Source organism: Bemisia tabaci, chromosome 2 (assembly GCF_918797505.1).
Source record: "Bemisia tabaci chromosome 2, PGI_BMITA_v3".
Lineage (NCBI taxonomy): Eukaryota > Metazoa > Arthropoda > Insecta > Hemiptera > Aleyrodidae > Bemisia > Bemisia tabaci.
In genome coordinates, this window is record NC_092794.1 from 37,085,838 (window position 1) to 37,103,162 (window position 17,325).

General features: G+C 38.7%; 1 protein-coding gene across 3 annotated transcripts in view; it reads right to left on the reverse strand.

Annotated features, from left to right (window-relative positions):
* Nucleotides 1-17,325, reverse strand: part of LOC109037801 (uncharacterized) — a 171,976-nt gene that overhangs the window by 93,648 nt on the left and 61,003 nt on the right. For all 3 annotated transcript variants that reach the window (XM_072297258.1, XM_072297257.1, XM_072297259.1), the window contains 2 exons: nt 10,428-10,547; nt 8,866-9,016 (listed from right to left, as the gene is read on the reverse strand). In XM_072297258.1, the coding sequence (XP_072153359.1) occupies nt 8,866-9,016; nt 10,428-10,547 (271 nt within the window). The remainder of the gene's footprint in view (nt 1-8,865; nt 9,017-10,427; nt 10,548-17,325) is intronic.

The window sequence follows — 17,325 nt, forward strand, 5'->3', positions numbered from 1 at the left end:
AATTATAACCTAACCTATTTTAATTCTAGGGGCATCGAGTCTGAGTGCCGCCTTCGACACTCTTCACCGTTGCCTGATGGTGCAAAAAATAAACAAAAGAATAAAACAATAAATTTAGATACTGATGCTAGGTATTGAACCTAAGTTTGGTTGTCTAAGTCGAACTTCCCTATCTGATGTAACTTCAGTCAAATTTTCCTTCACTTTGGTTGAAAAATATGTGATAGCAGATATGAAATGAAACGTCAAAATACTCCAAAATACGCCCAAAAAACGTTTTGGAGGGGGCTGAGGGTGGCAATCTGAGAGAATCAGGGGTTACAGTGGCCCGAAAACTTAGTTTTATTTTTCCTTTGATAACTTGAGATGATGAAAAACAAAATCCGTGAGAAGGGGCATTGTGGCATATTTACCCAGGAATACCCTAAGGTGTTTCAAAAAATTGAATGTATAAAATTTTAACAGGACCCCTTCCCTCCCCACCCCCTGAATCGGTTTGAGATGACAAAAAACAGATTCCTGAAAAATTTCAGACTGAACGTGAATTTTATTTAAAGTCCCGAACCTCTTTGTGAAGTTTTGTCCCGGTTTGTATCATCAATCACTAACACTAGTGGACACCATTGTCACCAGATTCGACCAATTAGATCCGTTGGGTTTCGATAGGTTGAACCATTTTTAGAGCCACCTCGCGAGGTGGTACCAAAATCACGCGCCAACGTTGCGATTCGTTTGTCACCGAATCAAAAGTTCCGAACTCAAATAGAATGGCAGCTCGGAGGTTTAGGCACAAAAGTAGTGCCGGATCTCTCACTAGCTTTAGGGTTTATTCGATAATTAACTATTATTCGGATTATTTTGTAAACATTGAATGTAGGAGAGACACACAGGATTTTGCGTAAGAGTGAGCGAAATTCCTGACTTGAGCGTTTAACAATCCGAAATGGTGTCTACTGAGGTCCACAAAAATAAAATAAGTACTTTTTAAGTACTTTTTAGGTACTTAAGGAAAAATTTAAGTACCTCGCCTTGAGGAAAAATTAAGTACTTTTTAAGTACCTTTTCGCGACGTATTAGTCCAGTCATATGGGGATTTTATGCAGTTTTAAGAGCGGAACTTTTTTCCTCACCTGATTTCTCATCCATAGACGGTCCTTAACGAGAATCTAAATTTGCGACATCGGCACTGTAAGGGAACCTTCCCAAAATCGAAAAAACGGCCAAAAATCGGTGATTTTCTCTCGTTTTCGGCTATTGTCGCAAAAACCGCTCATTTTTCGAGTAACTGTGTAGGAACTTGCCTTAAAGTAGATAAAATTACGGACATTTTCCACTCGGTCCGAAATTTTTCTGATAAATAATATACCCACTACAAGGTTGCCAAAAAAAATCCCAAAATGTTCAAAATTTCATTTTTTTAAGGTTATTTTGCTTGTAACTTCTTTTCCAGCAATTTCAGAGGGTAAGTGTATCCGCCGAAATGAAAGTAGATTCAAAATGCTACAATTTCGTGTATCAGACTTTGCCCTAGGGCGTAACAAGACGGCTCCACGGCGTTGCCAAAGTTACGGTCTCCAAGGGCATTTTCCGCGGCGGTGTATTTTACGCAACCGCTCAACTCAATTTTACCTGAAAAATTTTGCGAAAAACTTTCTGGAATATTTATTTATTTATTTATTATACAAAACGGGCAAGTTGCCCAATTACAAAGTAATTAACAAAAAAGAGCAAAACAGCTGAACAAATGATAAACTCAACTGACAAATAAAACAAACAAACAAAAGTACAATACAAAGAATATAACTAATAGGGAACATAGTATTTCAAAAAGTAGTCCTTGACCCTAGACTTAAACAGGTTCGTCTCCAGACTTGCATCAGCTAGCCCAGGCGACAGTAGGTTCCACCGCCTCTTTACTCTGACAACCACCGAGTGGAAACGGTAAGAAGTCCTAGCGGGGTTGTCAAATAAAGGACAGGCAACTCTCAGGGAGTAGTTGGGGGGGGGGGGGGGGAATATGTTTTCTAAATATTTTTTATCCAGTAAAACGCTATTTTGCAGTTTCAGTCATCAACTACTGAAATTGCAAAATAGCGTTTTTCAAGATAAAAATGCAGTGAAAATGGTTTCGCGCCGTTATCCGATTGGGGAGGGGGAGGAATGGGGGTTGGGGGAAGGGATGCCAAAAGGGGTGAAATCTCTAATTTTATTAATTACAGAGGAGATTTAATGCCTTAAAGCAAAATGAAACGTTATGGAGACCATAAAACGTTCCTCATGATGTAGAACTATGATGCAGCTTTGCAGCCGATTTCGGCCGTGCGAGTGTCCGACTTCAAGCGCTCCTAACTTCCGCTGAAACAATCACTAGTCCAAAAACTAAGAGTGATTCTAGTAGCATTTTATGTCTACTTTAATTTTTGTGGTATCAATTTTGCCGAAAAACCACTAGGAAAAAAGATATTTGAGAGAACCGCAAAAAATTTCGATTTTTTTCAAATTTCCCGCTGTTTACAGCGCGCTCTGGCGGATGGTATACGCATGTTATCATAACTTTGATACACGATTCTAAACCATAATTTTATGTACTTCCATTCTGCAAATAACTCTTTTTGCCGCCCGACGCACAAGGAACGAGTTAATAACGATTTTTAGTAAGAAAATGAGATTTGGCAACGTTTTTTCAAGATGGCAGCTTCAGCGGCAAAAATCGAAGGCAGAAAACTTCAGATTTGGTTTCAGCGCTAAGAAATACATAAGAAACATATTCCAGAAAGTTTTTCGCAAAATTTTTCAGGTAATTTTGAGTGGAGCGGTTGCGTGAAATGCACCGCCGCGGAAAATGCCTTTGGAGACCGAACTTTGGCAACGCCGCGAAGCCGTCTCGTTACGCCCTAGGGCAAAGTCTGATACACGAAATTGTAGCATTTTGAATCAACTTTCATTTCGGCGGATACACTTACCTTCTAAAATTGCTGGGAAAAAAGTTACAAGCAAAAGACCGTAGAAAAAATGAAATTTTGAACATTTTGGGATTTTTTTTGGCAACCTTGTAGTGGGTATTTTATCAGAAAAATTTCGGACCGGGTGGAAAATGTCCGTAATTTTATCTACTTTAAGGCAAGTTCCTACACAGTTACTCGAAAAATGAGCGGTTTTTGCGATAATAGCCGAAAACGAGAGAAAATCGCCGATTTTTGGCCGTTTTTTTCGATTTTGGGGAGGTTCCCATAAAGTGCCGATGTCGCAAATTTTGATTCTCGTTAAGGACCCTCTATGAATGGGAAATCAGGTGAGAAAAAAGTTCCGCTCTTAAAATCGCATAGCGGCCATTATTATCTTCAAATGACTGATCGTAATTCTTCGATTTCGGCACTGCCGCGCGCTTCACTTGGGCAATTCCCGTGGCCTTTTCGGCTGTTCCCGTCAAATCGAGGGAAATGCCTTGTTCCGCTCCTCTACAACAACCGCACTCTTACAGGCTGACATTGTACTAATACGCCAGACGGCCAACGCACAGAGGGTTGCATAACTATCAGGCGATCGAACTGAACGCGCAGCGCAAAATGCGAAAAATTACGGACCTCCCGCGAGATTTACGTACTTTTTAGGTACTTACGGACCGACCGACCTTAAAAAATGCGTACTTTTTCCGGACTTTACGGACTGGTAGACACCCTGTGAAGAAGATCATCATAGGGGACACGTCTTGGGTCTACGGGTGCGACCCTGAGACACAAGTACAATCGTCAGTTTGGATCGCATCTGGGACACCTCGCTCGAAGAAAGCTCGGAAGAGTCGCAGTAATGTGAAACAATGTTGAATGTCTTCTTCGATCATGAAAGTGTTGTCCATCATGAATACACTCCCAAATGCTCTACTATCAATACAGAGAGCTACCAAGATACTTTATGTAGCTTAAGGGGCTTTGAGGAGCGTATTCATGACGGACGACACTTTCATGATCAAAGAAGACAGTCAACATTGTCTCCACATTGCTGCGACTCTTCCGAGCTTTCTACGGGCGAGGTGTCCCAGATGCGATCCAAACTGACGATTAAACTTTTGTCTCAGGGTCATAACCGTAGACCCAAGACGCGTCCCCCGTGATGATCTTCTTCACAAACTCTTCCCACCCCACTATCCTTAACTACTTCTTTTTTGCGAAAAACGAAATCCAACGATGACAGCAGAATACCACGCACTAATCGGCAAATGACCAACGAGTGATTCAAGGTGTGATAATCCGGCTCTGCACCTGCGCTCAGGAGAGTCCGTACAAAGATAATGACGAGATGACCAACAAGGTCGGATACTTTCCGGTCAGACCTCAGGTGCTCTTAAAAGTATTGTTAAGTAAGAATTCAAACACTGTCACTTTTCCGTAAGTAATTTATCTTTCACTGTTATTTTCATAATTAAATCTGTGCCTGACAGTATATTCTTTTGTTCAATCAACAAGACATATGGAAAGAGACGACTTATGCCAAATCGCGAGCTATGGCCCGGCGCATTATTGGCAAAAATGAGCTTTTGGCGGACAAAAATCCATAACTTTTTTATTAATTGATACCTCTGCTTGAAAATTGGCATGGTGACTCTTGGAGGTATTTTGAGATACCCTATAGCCAAAAAAAAATTTTCTTCCCATTTCACGCCATCATAGGGGTCCGCAAAGTACAAAATGGCGGCAAAGCAGAACACTTGTGAGGAAACTATGAACCAGAGGGTTTCTTCCTCCTTGAAATACATCGAGATACATCTCGATTCCTATGTAAGTTCGGTCGTAGATTCCGAATTTGGCCTTTAAAATGTCTCAAATTCAAGTCCTTTCACCCAAATTTCCATGAATACACTAAGACAGCCTGGAATTGATAGTTTTTCACGCGAACATCTTAATAAATACATCAGATGTTGGGTATGATTTAATTTTAAATGTAAATTATGGTAGCAGGAATCAACGTTAGTACCAACACACCATCACATGCGTGCAAAAATTTGAAAGAGGACCGAAAATTGGCAAAAAATGGGCCAAAAAATGCCGGTTCTGGATGGAATATTCAGAGTTTTCAGCTTACCTTGGGGCCGGAATAATTTTCTCCGACTTGGTCCAACCAGAAATGACTAAATACCTTTTCTAGAACATATTTCTGAGTTGTATACGAAATTTCAGCGAAATTCGCTCGCGAATAGCCGAGATACATGCGGATCAATAACATAATTTTGCCCAATATCAACTGTTTTTTATACCTAAATCACATAAGGTGGAGCGAAAGAATTTTTCTTCAACTTGGTCCAGCCGGAAATGACTGAGCTCCTTTTCTAATACATATTTCTGAGTTGTATATGAAATTACAGCGAAATTCGCCTGCAAATAAGCGAGATTTAGGCGGATTAGTAACATAATTTTGCCGAAAATCACCTGTTTCGTTACACCTAAATCACATAAGCTGGAGCGGGAAAATTTTTCTCCGGCTTGATACAGCCGGAACTGACAAAATACCTTTTCTAGAACATATTTCTGAGTTGTATACGAGATTTCAGCGAAATTCGCTTGCGAATAGGCGAGATATAGGCGGATTAGAAACGTTATTTTGCCCAAAATCACCTATTTTTTATGCGTAAATCGCATAAGGTGGAGCAGGAAAATCTTTTTCCGACTTGATCCAGCCGGCAATGACTAAACACCTTTTCTAGAACATATTTCTGAGTTGCATACGAAATTTCAGCGAAATTCGCCTGCGAATGGGCGAAATATACATGGATTAGGAACGTAATTTTGCCCAAAATCACCTGTTTTTTATACCTAAATAACATAAACCTGGAAAAATTTTACCTGTGTAAAATTCACAAATTCCGAATATTCCGTCTTCATTGAATGATTCACTATGACAACAACCCACGGAAGTATATAGATACAAAAACTCGCCACTTGCGAGCAATGCAGGGGGCGCGGGTGACCTTCAGACTCGGAATGTACAAGGTTCCTGCGCGCCACGTCAACTTTGAAGACTCATAACTCCGCTTCTTGTCGTTTTTCCAAGATGAACTTGGGCTTGTATTAAACCTTAAACCCTCTACTTTTATTTAGGATGATTTTTGTTTTGCTTTGTGTAAACCGAGCGACCGAAAATCTTGAAAAACGAAAAGTTTCGAAAGGGGACCTTGTATAATTTCCCCAAACGTAGGTTCAATTTGGAAAAATTTACTAATTTCATACATATATTTTGATAGCTCTTATTTATCTGGGAATTTTGACACAAAGATCATCTTTCTACGACAAAACGTTGAGAAGTTATGCTACTTTAGCTTGGCTTCAGCTCAGGCAGCTTGCATTGGAAAACTAAGTTGAGATTATGCCAAGAGATCTATGACACTTTGCAGGTTGTCTACAAGATTTTCAAAATGAAATTCCCTGACGATTCCAGGTTTTCCATGACAAAATATGACAAAATTCCCTGACTTTTTGGGTTTAGCCATACGATGAACTAGTTAAAAAATATTAAAAAAAAAAAAACTATCCTTAGGAATGACCCCGTAAAGTCATATTCTGAATTACCATGGCGTTGCAAGGAGTTGAGTAATACTTTTGAAAGGAACGAGATCCTAAATACTCAAAATTAAGCTAATTCCAAAATGGTATACTCAGACTAAAATTCACCTTCAAAATTTAATGTTTAAGCTCTACTACGCTCTCTATGTGACATATTGCCCCGTATACTTTTGAAAATTCAAACTATAGTTCACCCTGGTGGTTTCTTAAATATTGGCATATTACTTAGTGCCCTGAAAATACAAGTCTCTTTTTCTTAAAATATAAAACAAGAGTTGTATATGTGCCTAACTCAGGTAGATTTCGCCATAATCAAGAGGAAATACGAGTCTCTTCTCGATTTTAGATAAATTTGCTTGATTCAGGATTTTTTTTTTTTTTTTTTTTTTAAGGTCAATTAATTCAATGGATTCTTGAACCTATTGTTGGTATTGAATTTGTCTTATACTCAACAAGCGTTGGCTTGTTAGAATATAATCCACCAATAATATTTCTACAGGGTGGATGCACCAGTTGTGAACATGTTGATTTAAGAGCCAGAAAACTTTCATGCAAAATGCAGTTGACATTGAATATTTCTTTACTCAGTTAAAGAAAAACTAAAATTCTAGCACTTTCATTAAATTTCCTAACTTATTGAAAAAATTGATTAACCATCTGCTCAAAACTGGGGCACTTACTTTCCTATCATTATTTACTGTAATTTTCTGCTGTTAGCAAGTTAACTTTATTCAAGTTTATTTAGTCTATCTTGCCATTTGGCATGAATTAAGTAGATAAATTAAATAGGGCAGATGATTTGATCTTTAAAGTTAGCGAACACACATTAGTGAACCTAGCGGCCGTGTTGCAAACTGGTTGAACAGAGCAGTTTACATTATCAGCCACGCGAGCGCCTACTCGGCCAATTCGGCAGTGACGAGCAAAAATAGCCGCGAAATGTTCGAATTGCGAAAATTCCCTTTCACCGGTTTTCGATCGAATTCCCTGACTTTTCCCGGTTTTCCAGACAATGATCAAATTCCCTGATTTTTCCCGGTTTTCCCGGTTTTCCAGACCTGCAGACACCCTGCTTTGGGTCTTTTTTGACCTCATCTACTGATGGACTACTACTACTACAGCATTCTACAAAATCCAAGACGACATCAAAAACGCCATCATGATTATGACGTGAGGCATGACAATAAAGTGTGATTCTCACACCATCTCCCGTCGCTTTTTCCGGTTTTCCTTGTTTTGTTATGAGAGTTATTCAGTAGCGACGGTGGATGGCGCGACGTAAGGATCACACTTTTGTGTCATGCCTCGTGTCATATTCATGATGGCGTTTCTATGCCATCTTGGATTTTGCGGGATGCTAAGTTGGGTTCACTGACAAGTGTGATCTACTGATGAGGGCTAGACTGACCCAAAACGTTATAAATCTCTCACAGTGACCTCAACTTAATATTCCAATGCAAGCTGCCTAAGCTGAACGCTCTCCCCTTCAGTCTTTTATTGGTGTACTCATTGGAGCTTTAAAAGGAGGGGTATCGATAAAGGCCTTTTTTGGCGCCCTCCTAGAATCTGGAAATTTATGTAGGTTTTCCAAGTTGACTCAATGTAGTTCACGGAAATAATCATGATTTAGCCCATAAGCCACTGGATACGTGATAAACGGTTGCCTAAACATACCCATTACACTTCATTTTTGCCATCGAAACTATGAGAAACAATTTAAGTGCTGCAAATTAGTCATGAACGTACAAAAAGCGAAAAATAGATATGGATTCAAAATGGCCACTGACAGCAGCAAAATTCTAGTTCTATTTCTCATATCAATGACAATATAAAATTTACTACCGACAATTTTTTTTTCTCCTATTGTGTTTTCGTTATCTCATTTTCGAGAGTATAATCATGAGTTGCGCCATAAGAAATGGTGCAGCAAAATTGGCTGGTAGCAACCCTTAGTGAGACAAGAGCCGAAGTAAGAATTACTTTGGTGCAAAGAAACTGCAAATTATTCACACTTAAACTTGCTTTAGCTCAAATGATTATTTTATCCCTTCAATAGGCAGAAAAAAATCAGGTAAAGTATACACACTGAAACATAATTAGAATGGAATTGAATCATAAAAACCAGAGCAATTGATTTAAATGAAAGACAGGAGAGGAGTGCTTCTCCCCCAGATTGTTTTAAAGATTTGATCTCTTAAAAACCCCAAATAAAATTTATTTTCATCCAGAACATGACAGAGTATAATTATCATAGTGAGATAATGAAAAAAAATGGAATCCTTGATATTGGAAACAGAAACTCAGAAGTTACCTAATATAAGGAAAGGACGACCCGTTAAGTGGCAATTTTCCAACTTCAAAACTTGTAGCTGCGATCCCACTCTTAAAGATCTTGTGAGCAATGGCATCAATTGATCATTTAAACTTACACTTCTTGCTTCTAAAATTTCTAAGCACCGCATCTAAAAGACCAAAGCATATAAAAACCATAGTCATTAAAAATAATGCTGACATCATTCGGATTTTTTAAAAGGAAAAACGATTGAAAGAAGGAAGTAACTTATCTTCCAAGAAAGATGCTGGTTTTCATCTGATCAACCTTAAAATTAACTGGACACAGATTTTTAGAGAAAATATACATGAACAAGAATACAAGAATAACATGGAACAGAATACAAGGATTCTAGAGGTGTCCTAGACCACCCATATCAGGTCTTTTCTCAGTATTTTTGGTTTGGACGAAGTCGAGGACGAGAAGGGAATCGGCCATGAGGAATCCGGCCTTAATCGTCCTGAAGTCCCCTCGGAACCCCTGTCTTGAGGACTAATAGGTTGTCCTGTCTTTGAAAATCATGGTTTCCGTTTTTGTTTTGAAATTATTTCATCCAAACCTGAAAGTACGGAAAATTTATGATTTTGAAAAGGAGTTAGGGTGGAACTATAAAAATTAGTCACAGATGCGCCCTCCTTGACCATGTTCCTGCACCAAGCTTCACTCCGTATTTAGTAATGAAAAATTCGTCAAGATCCCACAGGCCTCTTGATGTTACCCAGTCAGAGAGGATTTATCTGGCTGCATGTTTACGCGCAAAATGCAGATCACTTTGAATCGACCCACAACAAAACACTGATACCTACCGCGTATCTCAGGGCTGTCCATAAATTACAACACCCACCCAGGCTGAAGGGGAGGTATCGAAGTGAGTGACATGCAAGTGTAAAAAGAGGGAGGGAAAGGTCAAGTGAAAGTGACGTCACCGTATCCTGACATGGTGAAATCTTGTAAATTCAAAAGTGCAGCACATCTGAATGATATGTCAGAGGAGAGAGGGTGACTACCGTAGTAAACTTTGTTTACTTGAAACTATGAACATTCATAGTGAAAAAGAGTACATTTTAAAATTGTCCTATCTGCTCAACGTTATTTCCGAGTCCTTTTAAACATATTATGAATCAATAAGTGATACACCTATGGCAAAGGTTTACAACAACCGCACAACCGCACACCTGAGAAAAAGGGAGGCAACGCTTGAAAAGACATATTTTTAGGCAAGAAGGGGGGGTCTGAGGATGAGAGGCAAAGGGAGACAGAGGGGCCAAGAAGTCGGGGAAATAGGTGACGTAATTTATGGATGGACCATAAAAACACAATTAACATAAATGGTCAAATCAATTATTTTCGTCCCACTGGGTAAGTTTTCCTAGAGTATTTCACTTTGGTTCCCTGCCCTTAGATTTTGGGGTTGTAAATTTTTCATTTGGACTTCGTTTAAACCACCTGTGTGTTGTAAGTTCAATTAAAGTGCTCCAAAGGATGAAATGCATGATAAAATTACAGGAATGAGAAGACAGCTTTGCTACGTACAAACATACCCTTTTGATCATTCGTGAGCAGGCCTGCCAGCCTCTGGAATCAATGAGATGATTGTCAGACAGTACTAAGTGCGTGGCTGATTCATAATATTCTAACATATCAAATAAAGATGTTGCGGCCTGAAAAAGATAATAAGAAGACCCACTTAACCGAATGCTGTAAAAAGGAAATTGAGGAAAAGGTAAGTATTTTCTTGAGCGAAATTAACAGCTTTTAAGAAGTTTGGTATCCATAGAAATGCCTCATGTATTTTGGTGCTAATTCTGTCAATTCATTTTTCTACTTGCTTAGCTCACACCTTATTGATGATAGAATTCTTCCTAACATAATTTTTATAATAAAAGCTTCACGTAAGAATCATTTTGCGAGTGTGTCAATACACTCTAAACATATCCTCTTTGACTTCTCTCCACCAAAATTATTCTTCATTAACATGCAGACCGTGGCATCCAAATTAACGTTTGATAGGTGTTCAATGAGTCATTACACAAAGAATCTGTTTATTTAGAAGATATAATTTCATGACTTCAAATAAACATTTTAGGTAACACTTTAGAAAAGTATTTTCTAGTTTTGGTTCCAACATTGATGTGATTTCTTCACTCAAAATCAAGATTGAGTGAGAACTCGCTTCAGGAGTGCACAAGTTGATGGCGACTGACAGTCCTGAAGATATTTAAGACACGAAATGACTTCATCCTCAACTAGTTGATCTGAATTTACAGTCTACCATTTTGAGAGGGAAAAGTCAACTTTTCGAACAAATGTCTAATAATATCGTTAGGGATGTGATTGCGAAGAAATGATAACAAAATTGTGATTCTGGAGTGCGGTCACTTAACCTACAATGCACCGTGATACACGGTTTCTGATTACCATACCACCGTAATTCTGGTCTTAGAATGGCCATTGAGCCCTCCGGACTAAGAAACCGACAGAGAGCACCCACGCTTCACCGCTTTGCCGCCATCTTGGAAAATAGCGATAAAAATAGTTCAAAATATCTCAAAAATTGTGGGGGATGTTGAATTATCTTCTTTATAAATAAAACCATATGAATTGAGTTTGAGTATTCAAACATATATGCCAAAGTTAGTTCACTAAAGATTTGGAGAGGGGAGAGAGGGTGACTGCTGAGCCCGGAGCATCATCATTAATATAAACTTCAAAGGATTCCACTTAATTCCACCCTTTATTCGAGTCCAGCAGGGTAGCCAGATTGTACGATATATGTGAATATTTTACAAGGGTTTGAACCGGGAAAAGTGCTGAAAAAGTAACCTATCTGGCAAAAGTAGAGTCTGGGAGGGACGAGAGGATGCCTTGATCATCCAAATCCATATTGTTATTTTACCGAGAAACTGTATTTTTATGAAGATAAAGTCAAGTATTGTAATTACGATTGCCGATGCCGATTTTCTACCCTTTTCAGCGCTAGATGGACTGTTTTTCCCCCTGTGCGGCGTAGCGTGTCTCGGAGATATCGGATGCTCCCTCGATCTATCTCAATTTATGCCAACAAGGAAACGGAGATACATAAACAATTGACATATCCTCTACTTTTTCAAGAAAATATCCCTCAGACAAGCATCTATTGGTGCAAATTGTAATAGACATCGCAAGATCGCCGTAACTCGAAAATAGATCAAAAATTTCATGAGTTGCAATATTTTTCTTCTCTACGCGCGCCGGCCGGTTACATGGAGCTCTTTGGAACAAAGGCGTATGCGTGCATCCGCCCTTTTTCGAGAAAACGCGTTTTTTGAAACTGGATTCTTCCTAGTTTCAGGAAATATACATAGTGTAATAAAAAGCCCTGTCCCCCCTTTTTTACACAACGATCTACAATATCCTGTAGGAATTGTAGGTGAATGAATTCACAATGTTCCGTCTTTGCAAGTATACTCTTAAAGACTTGGTCTTTCCAACTAATTAAAGTGCGTGCGAAAATATTGGTTAGAACCAGCGCTAAACACTTTTGAACTTTCAAATGCGATTTCTGCAGAACTACTGTTTCGAGCAAACGCCCTTGTTCCAAAGAACTCCTTAATTCAGGATACACTTTATTGCGCAGGAAGTTTAAAAATGACGCAAAAATGGTTCACTGTTGAATATGAAAGATTACAGAAGTATGCACCGAAAAAAAATTTAGTGCTTTAACAGCGAATTCTCATGTAATGTTCAGCCCTAGGTCCAAGTATGACCTCCGTTTTTCTCTGTCTCCGCCATTTTCCAGGTAAATTGGGATTATTTAAAAATGAATTTTCCTAGGAAAATTTTTTTTGCAGAAATTAATGCATGATTGAGATAAACCAAAGTAATTCTTGAATTTAGGAGCCACAGATGCCTAACCAGACATGTACCGCATACCGCATGTCTAAAAAATATGCCTCCCTTTTTCTGATAACGAGGTTTTCCAGTCAAAATGGCAACATCCACCCACGAATCCTACATAGAACTGATCTGCTGTTTTGAGTCCGGAAGGACAGAAAATCATAGTATTCAGATAGCTAATTGGGCTACTATATCTTATTTTTTGCTGCTGACCTTGAATCGACCATTGTCTTTTCCACAACCCACTAATTTGCCGATAGATCGAGTTTGCCAAAAAAAAAAAATCCCTTATTCAGATGCTAAAAATACGCATTTGTACACAAATTCGGATTTTTAAAATATTGGTCAGAGGGTATAAAAAAAATAACAAGGTCATTCTCTGATTTAGCCGCAAACAGTTAGTGGAAGTTCCTCCATTGAGGACCTAGATAAAATAATTTTTCCGTTCTTTCAGATGAAAAACAAAAAGATGCGTTCCACATGGGGGTTTACGAGCGCATTGTGTCATTTGACCAGAAAAACATAGTTATTTGACAAAGCGAGAAACATTCGTTAGACATGCAATACATGTATCCCTATGTATTTTTTGTTACTTGATTCAAAAAAGAACTTATTCATCTCTATCGGATCCCAGTTTCCTCGTAAGATTAAACGTTCCTCGCATGTATGGATCGGCTCACATCTAAAAGCGTAGACCCTTGACCGGTTAAAGGGGTGAAGTATGATATTTCCCAGGGGGATGTACTCCCTTCAGGATCAAAGTAGATTGATAGCACAGAGAATAAATTTCAAAATTGAATGTGTTAAAGTAATCGATGGACTTGTGAAATGAAAAAAAAGAGAGCAAATCACAGCTACTAGACGCATCCAAGCACCATTATTTCTAGAGAAACCGAGGCAGAGCTGACGACCTAAAGTACTGCTTTTGAAGACTAAGGGTCTGAAAAAGATGAGCCCAAGAAACATGTCAGCTGAAAAGATATTTTTAGCCTCCTCGATCGGAAAATGAAACATGCAATCTAGTGAGTACTAGGTGAAATTTTGAAGGAGAGAGAAAATGAAACTTGCAATCTAGTGAGTAAAAGGTGAAATTTTGAAGGAGAGAGAGAGAGGGAAAAAAGGATGTTGAGTCTGGGAAAAGACAAGGTGTTCAGTAAGGCAAGCACAAAAAAGAGATAGGGACAAATCAATTAAATACATTAGAGCTCTATAGCAGGAAGTCCCATTCAGCAATCATTTTGTTGGAAATGAGAATGTTTTCAAACGAGACCGAACAACTGGAGCCTAATTTTGTGAGATTGCATAACCAAATATTGAAATTCACAGACTGATGGCTTCTTTAGGATTCACTGTTGAATCCTTACTTTTTGCGAGGAAGGTGCAATCATTTTAACAATATTTTCATTAACCCTTGAATGCTGAAGCCAGGTTAAATCGACCCAAGGCTTCCTAACAAAACCTGCCCCGCAAATTGTATGGGGCTGGTTCGCGCCAGCTTTAGATGTTGGTGTGCCAATCATTCCAAAAAAGAATCAGACATGGACCTGAAATAAAAATCGAGTATCAACACAGCTGAAGACTGGAGAGACGTATTCGGGCCACTTTTTTAACTTTTCTCCCGAATCTGAGCGACACCTCATTGGCAGCATAAAGCGGAGCATTGCGCCTTCAATTTTGCAGATGCAACACGGACATCTATCACACACAGATAGTCGTATCCTTGCGACGTCGTCAACGCACATCCTTTCCCTTGCTCTCTTTCCATATTATGTTGGTTTCGTTTGTCGCACTTGTAGTGGTGCTTCCAGGGCTATGTGAGCAACACAGCTGAAAGTAGGAAAAACGTAATCCGGCCTGGTTTTTAAATTTTCTCCCGGATCTGACTAACAGCATAGAGCAGAGCATTGCGAATTCACACCTCACAACTCACGCCAGCGTGCCTTAGATTTTTCATGTGCAATATGGACATCCATCTGGCACGAATAGTTGTATCGCGTATAGATGTCTCTTGTATTTGAAATTTGATATGAGTTAAGGCTAAGGTTTGTCATAATTTTTTTCCCCCTTTCATTTTGCTATCTGTCACAGGGGCGCATACTCGACGCGCCGTGGGAGCGTATCTGCTAGTAGCAAGTCGGCCTTGGGGCCTGTCCAGCCCTGGTTCCTAGGAACAGCCCGTTTTTAGGGAAAAGTGTTGGAGAGAAACTATGGTCATAATTGAACTCAGTACTATCAATTGCATTGGGATTAACCATAAAATTCCTGCCGTTTATTCAGAAGAAGAAATAGAAGAAATCTCATTTGCACTCCTATGTTATGCAAGACGGACAGCTTTAAGTCCATCTGCATTTCATTATTTACGCTTCGGAAACCGTCTACTTATTCTGGCGGTAGCTACAAATCATTAGGGAAAATTTATTTTTAACGCCCAATTTTAAATTTATTGTAATCCTTGAATTTTTGTCTCCTTTCCGATCAACGAGGAGTAAAAACTTTGTCATGGCATCCCAGAGGTGTAAACTATTTGAACGGGGGACCTACAATCTACATGTCATTTTTTAAATACCATTTTATCTGTTATAAGTTGTTAATATTTGTTTTAGTTGTTAAATTCCGTGTCAGGAGACTCGTGAAAGGATTTCACTCGAAAATAAATTCCTCACTTTTTCTCAATGACATCAAAAGAGATAGACGAAGAAAAGAAACAGTCCTAAGATAGTTCAGAAAAATGCGATTATTTGTAGACTTTTCGTGCCCAAACAAGAAACTATGCTTTTTTCCCCTTACTGGAATCTCTCATGATTTATTTTTTAGATTGAGGAAAAGGCTTTGTTACTTTGTTAGCGATTTTCCCCAGCCTTCTCGTCATTTTTCAATTAAAACACAATGGGCCTGTTGCAAGGTGCGGGGATTTGCAAATTGATGCCTGATTCTTGTAGCAAATTTCACGAAAAAAACGATGGCGCTACTAAAAAACCTTGAAATGACCTCTCAAACTCAAAAAAAGCTGTTTTAGGAACCGACCCATTCAAAACGGTCGTTTTTCAACCGCCATACTTGTGATTGGTGGATTCTGTGCTTGTGACGTGAAATGATATGACAGACCTGGTTTCTTCATCACTTACAATGTATTTTCCTGTGAGGAAATGGCAGCCGCTTTTCAAATGCAAATATCAAGTCAATCGATAATTTTTTGATCAAAATGGAAATCAGAAATAGATTCCTCGTACGTTTAAATGGTTTAAACCTTCATTAGATAAATAAGAACCGACGGGATAAACCCTATTTTTAAGGAAGACTGTAGTCAATGGGCGATTGTTTACAACTGCTTAGGGATAACAGACATGGACATTAGCTCAATATTTGGCCATTTTCATGAGTTTTTACTTTTCTGTCACTATTTGAAGGTAAGTTCATTTTGTAAATCAATTTTTTAGTGCCTTAGGATCATGTTAAAAGCTGAAAAGGTATACTTTGTTACTTGTTAATTCAGAACACACTCCGGCAGTCCAACGCTTAAACCATGGATGTTCTCTAAATGCGTGTAAATCATTCTTAACTCTTGAACAAACATCTCAATATCATTCAGAACGTTCCCACGTTTTATAAACTTATGTTATTTTAAAATCCTGTGTGTTTTAAGTGTAACACTATACAGAAAAAATTATCGATAAAGTCTGGTAACTGAAGAAGGATCCTGCGTCTACTTTCCTTGCCTCCAGCTAAAACATACCAGTCTCCTCGTCTCATCAGTATTGTCAAAGGTAAGTTTTTTTCATCATCAATGCTTGATACTATCACTTTGGTGTCTTCAGTGAAGCAATAAAGGGTGAAATATTAAGAAGTAACAACTGACTTGCTACATGCAGGTTTGAGCGTTGGACTGCCGTAGTGTGTTCTGAATTAATAAGTAACGAAGTATACCTTTACAGCTTTTAACATGATCCTAAGGCACTAAACAATTGATTTACAAAATAAACTTAACTTCAAATAGGGACAAAAAAGTAAAAACTCATGAAAATGGCCAAATATTGAGCTAATGTCCATGTCTGCTATCACTAAGCAGATGTAAACAATCGCCCATCGACTCGTCTTCCTTAAAAATAGGGTTTATCCCGTCGGTTCTTATTTATCTAATGAAGGTTTTAACTATTTAAACGTACAAGGAATCCATTTCTGACTTCCATTTTGATCAAAAAATTATCGATTGACTCGATATTTGCATTTGAAAAGCGGCTGCCATTTCCTTACGGGAAAATACATTGTAAGTGATGAAGAAACCAGGTCTGTCATATCATTTCACGTCACAAGTATGGCGGACCCGAAACGACCGTTTTGGAAATCCAAATTCTGAGGCGTTTTTAAGTTGATTTTTTGGGGGTTTCCAGTGATCAAAAAACTCTGGGAAAATTCCTGTGACATCAGGAGCCTTAGTTCTTCCGATTAAAGCAATAAAAAAAATTGGTGCAACAGGCCCATTGTATTTGAGGAAGTATAAATGAAAAGCGGAAAAGATGATATTAACTCGTTTACCTGCACTGGAAAAAAGTCTCTTGGATCCGG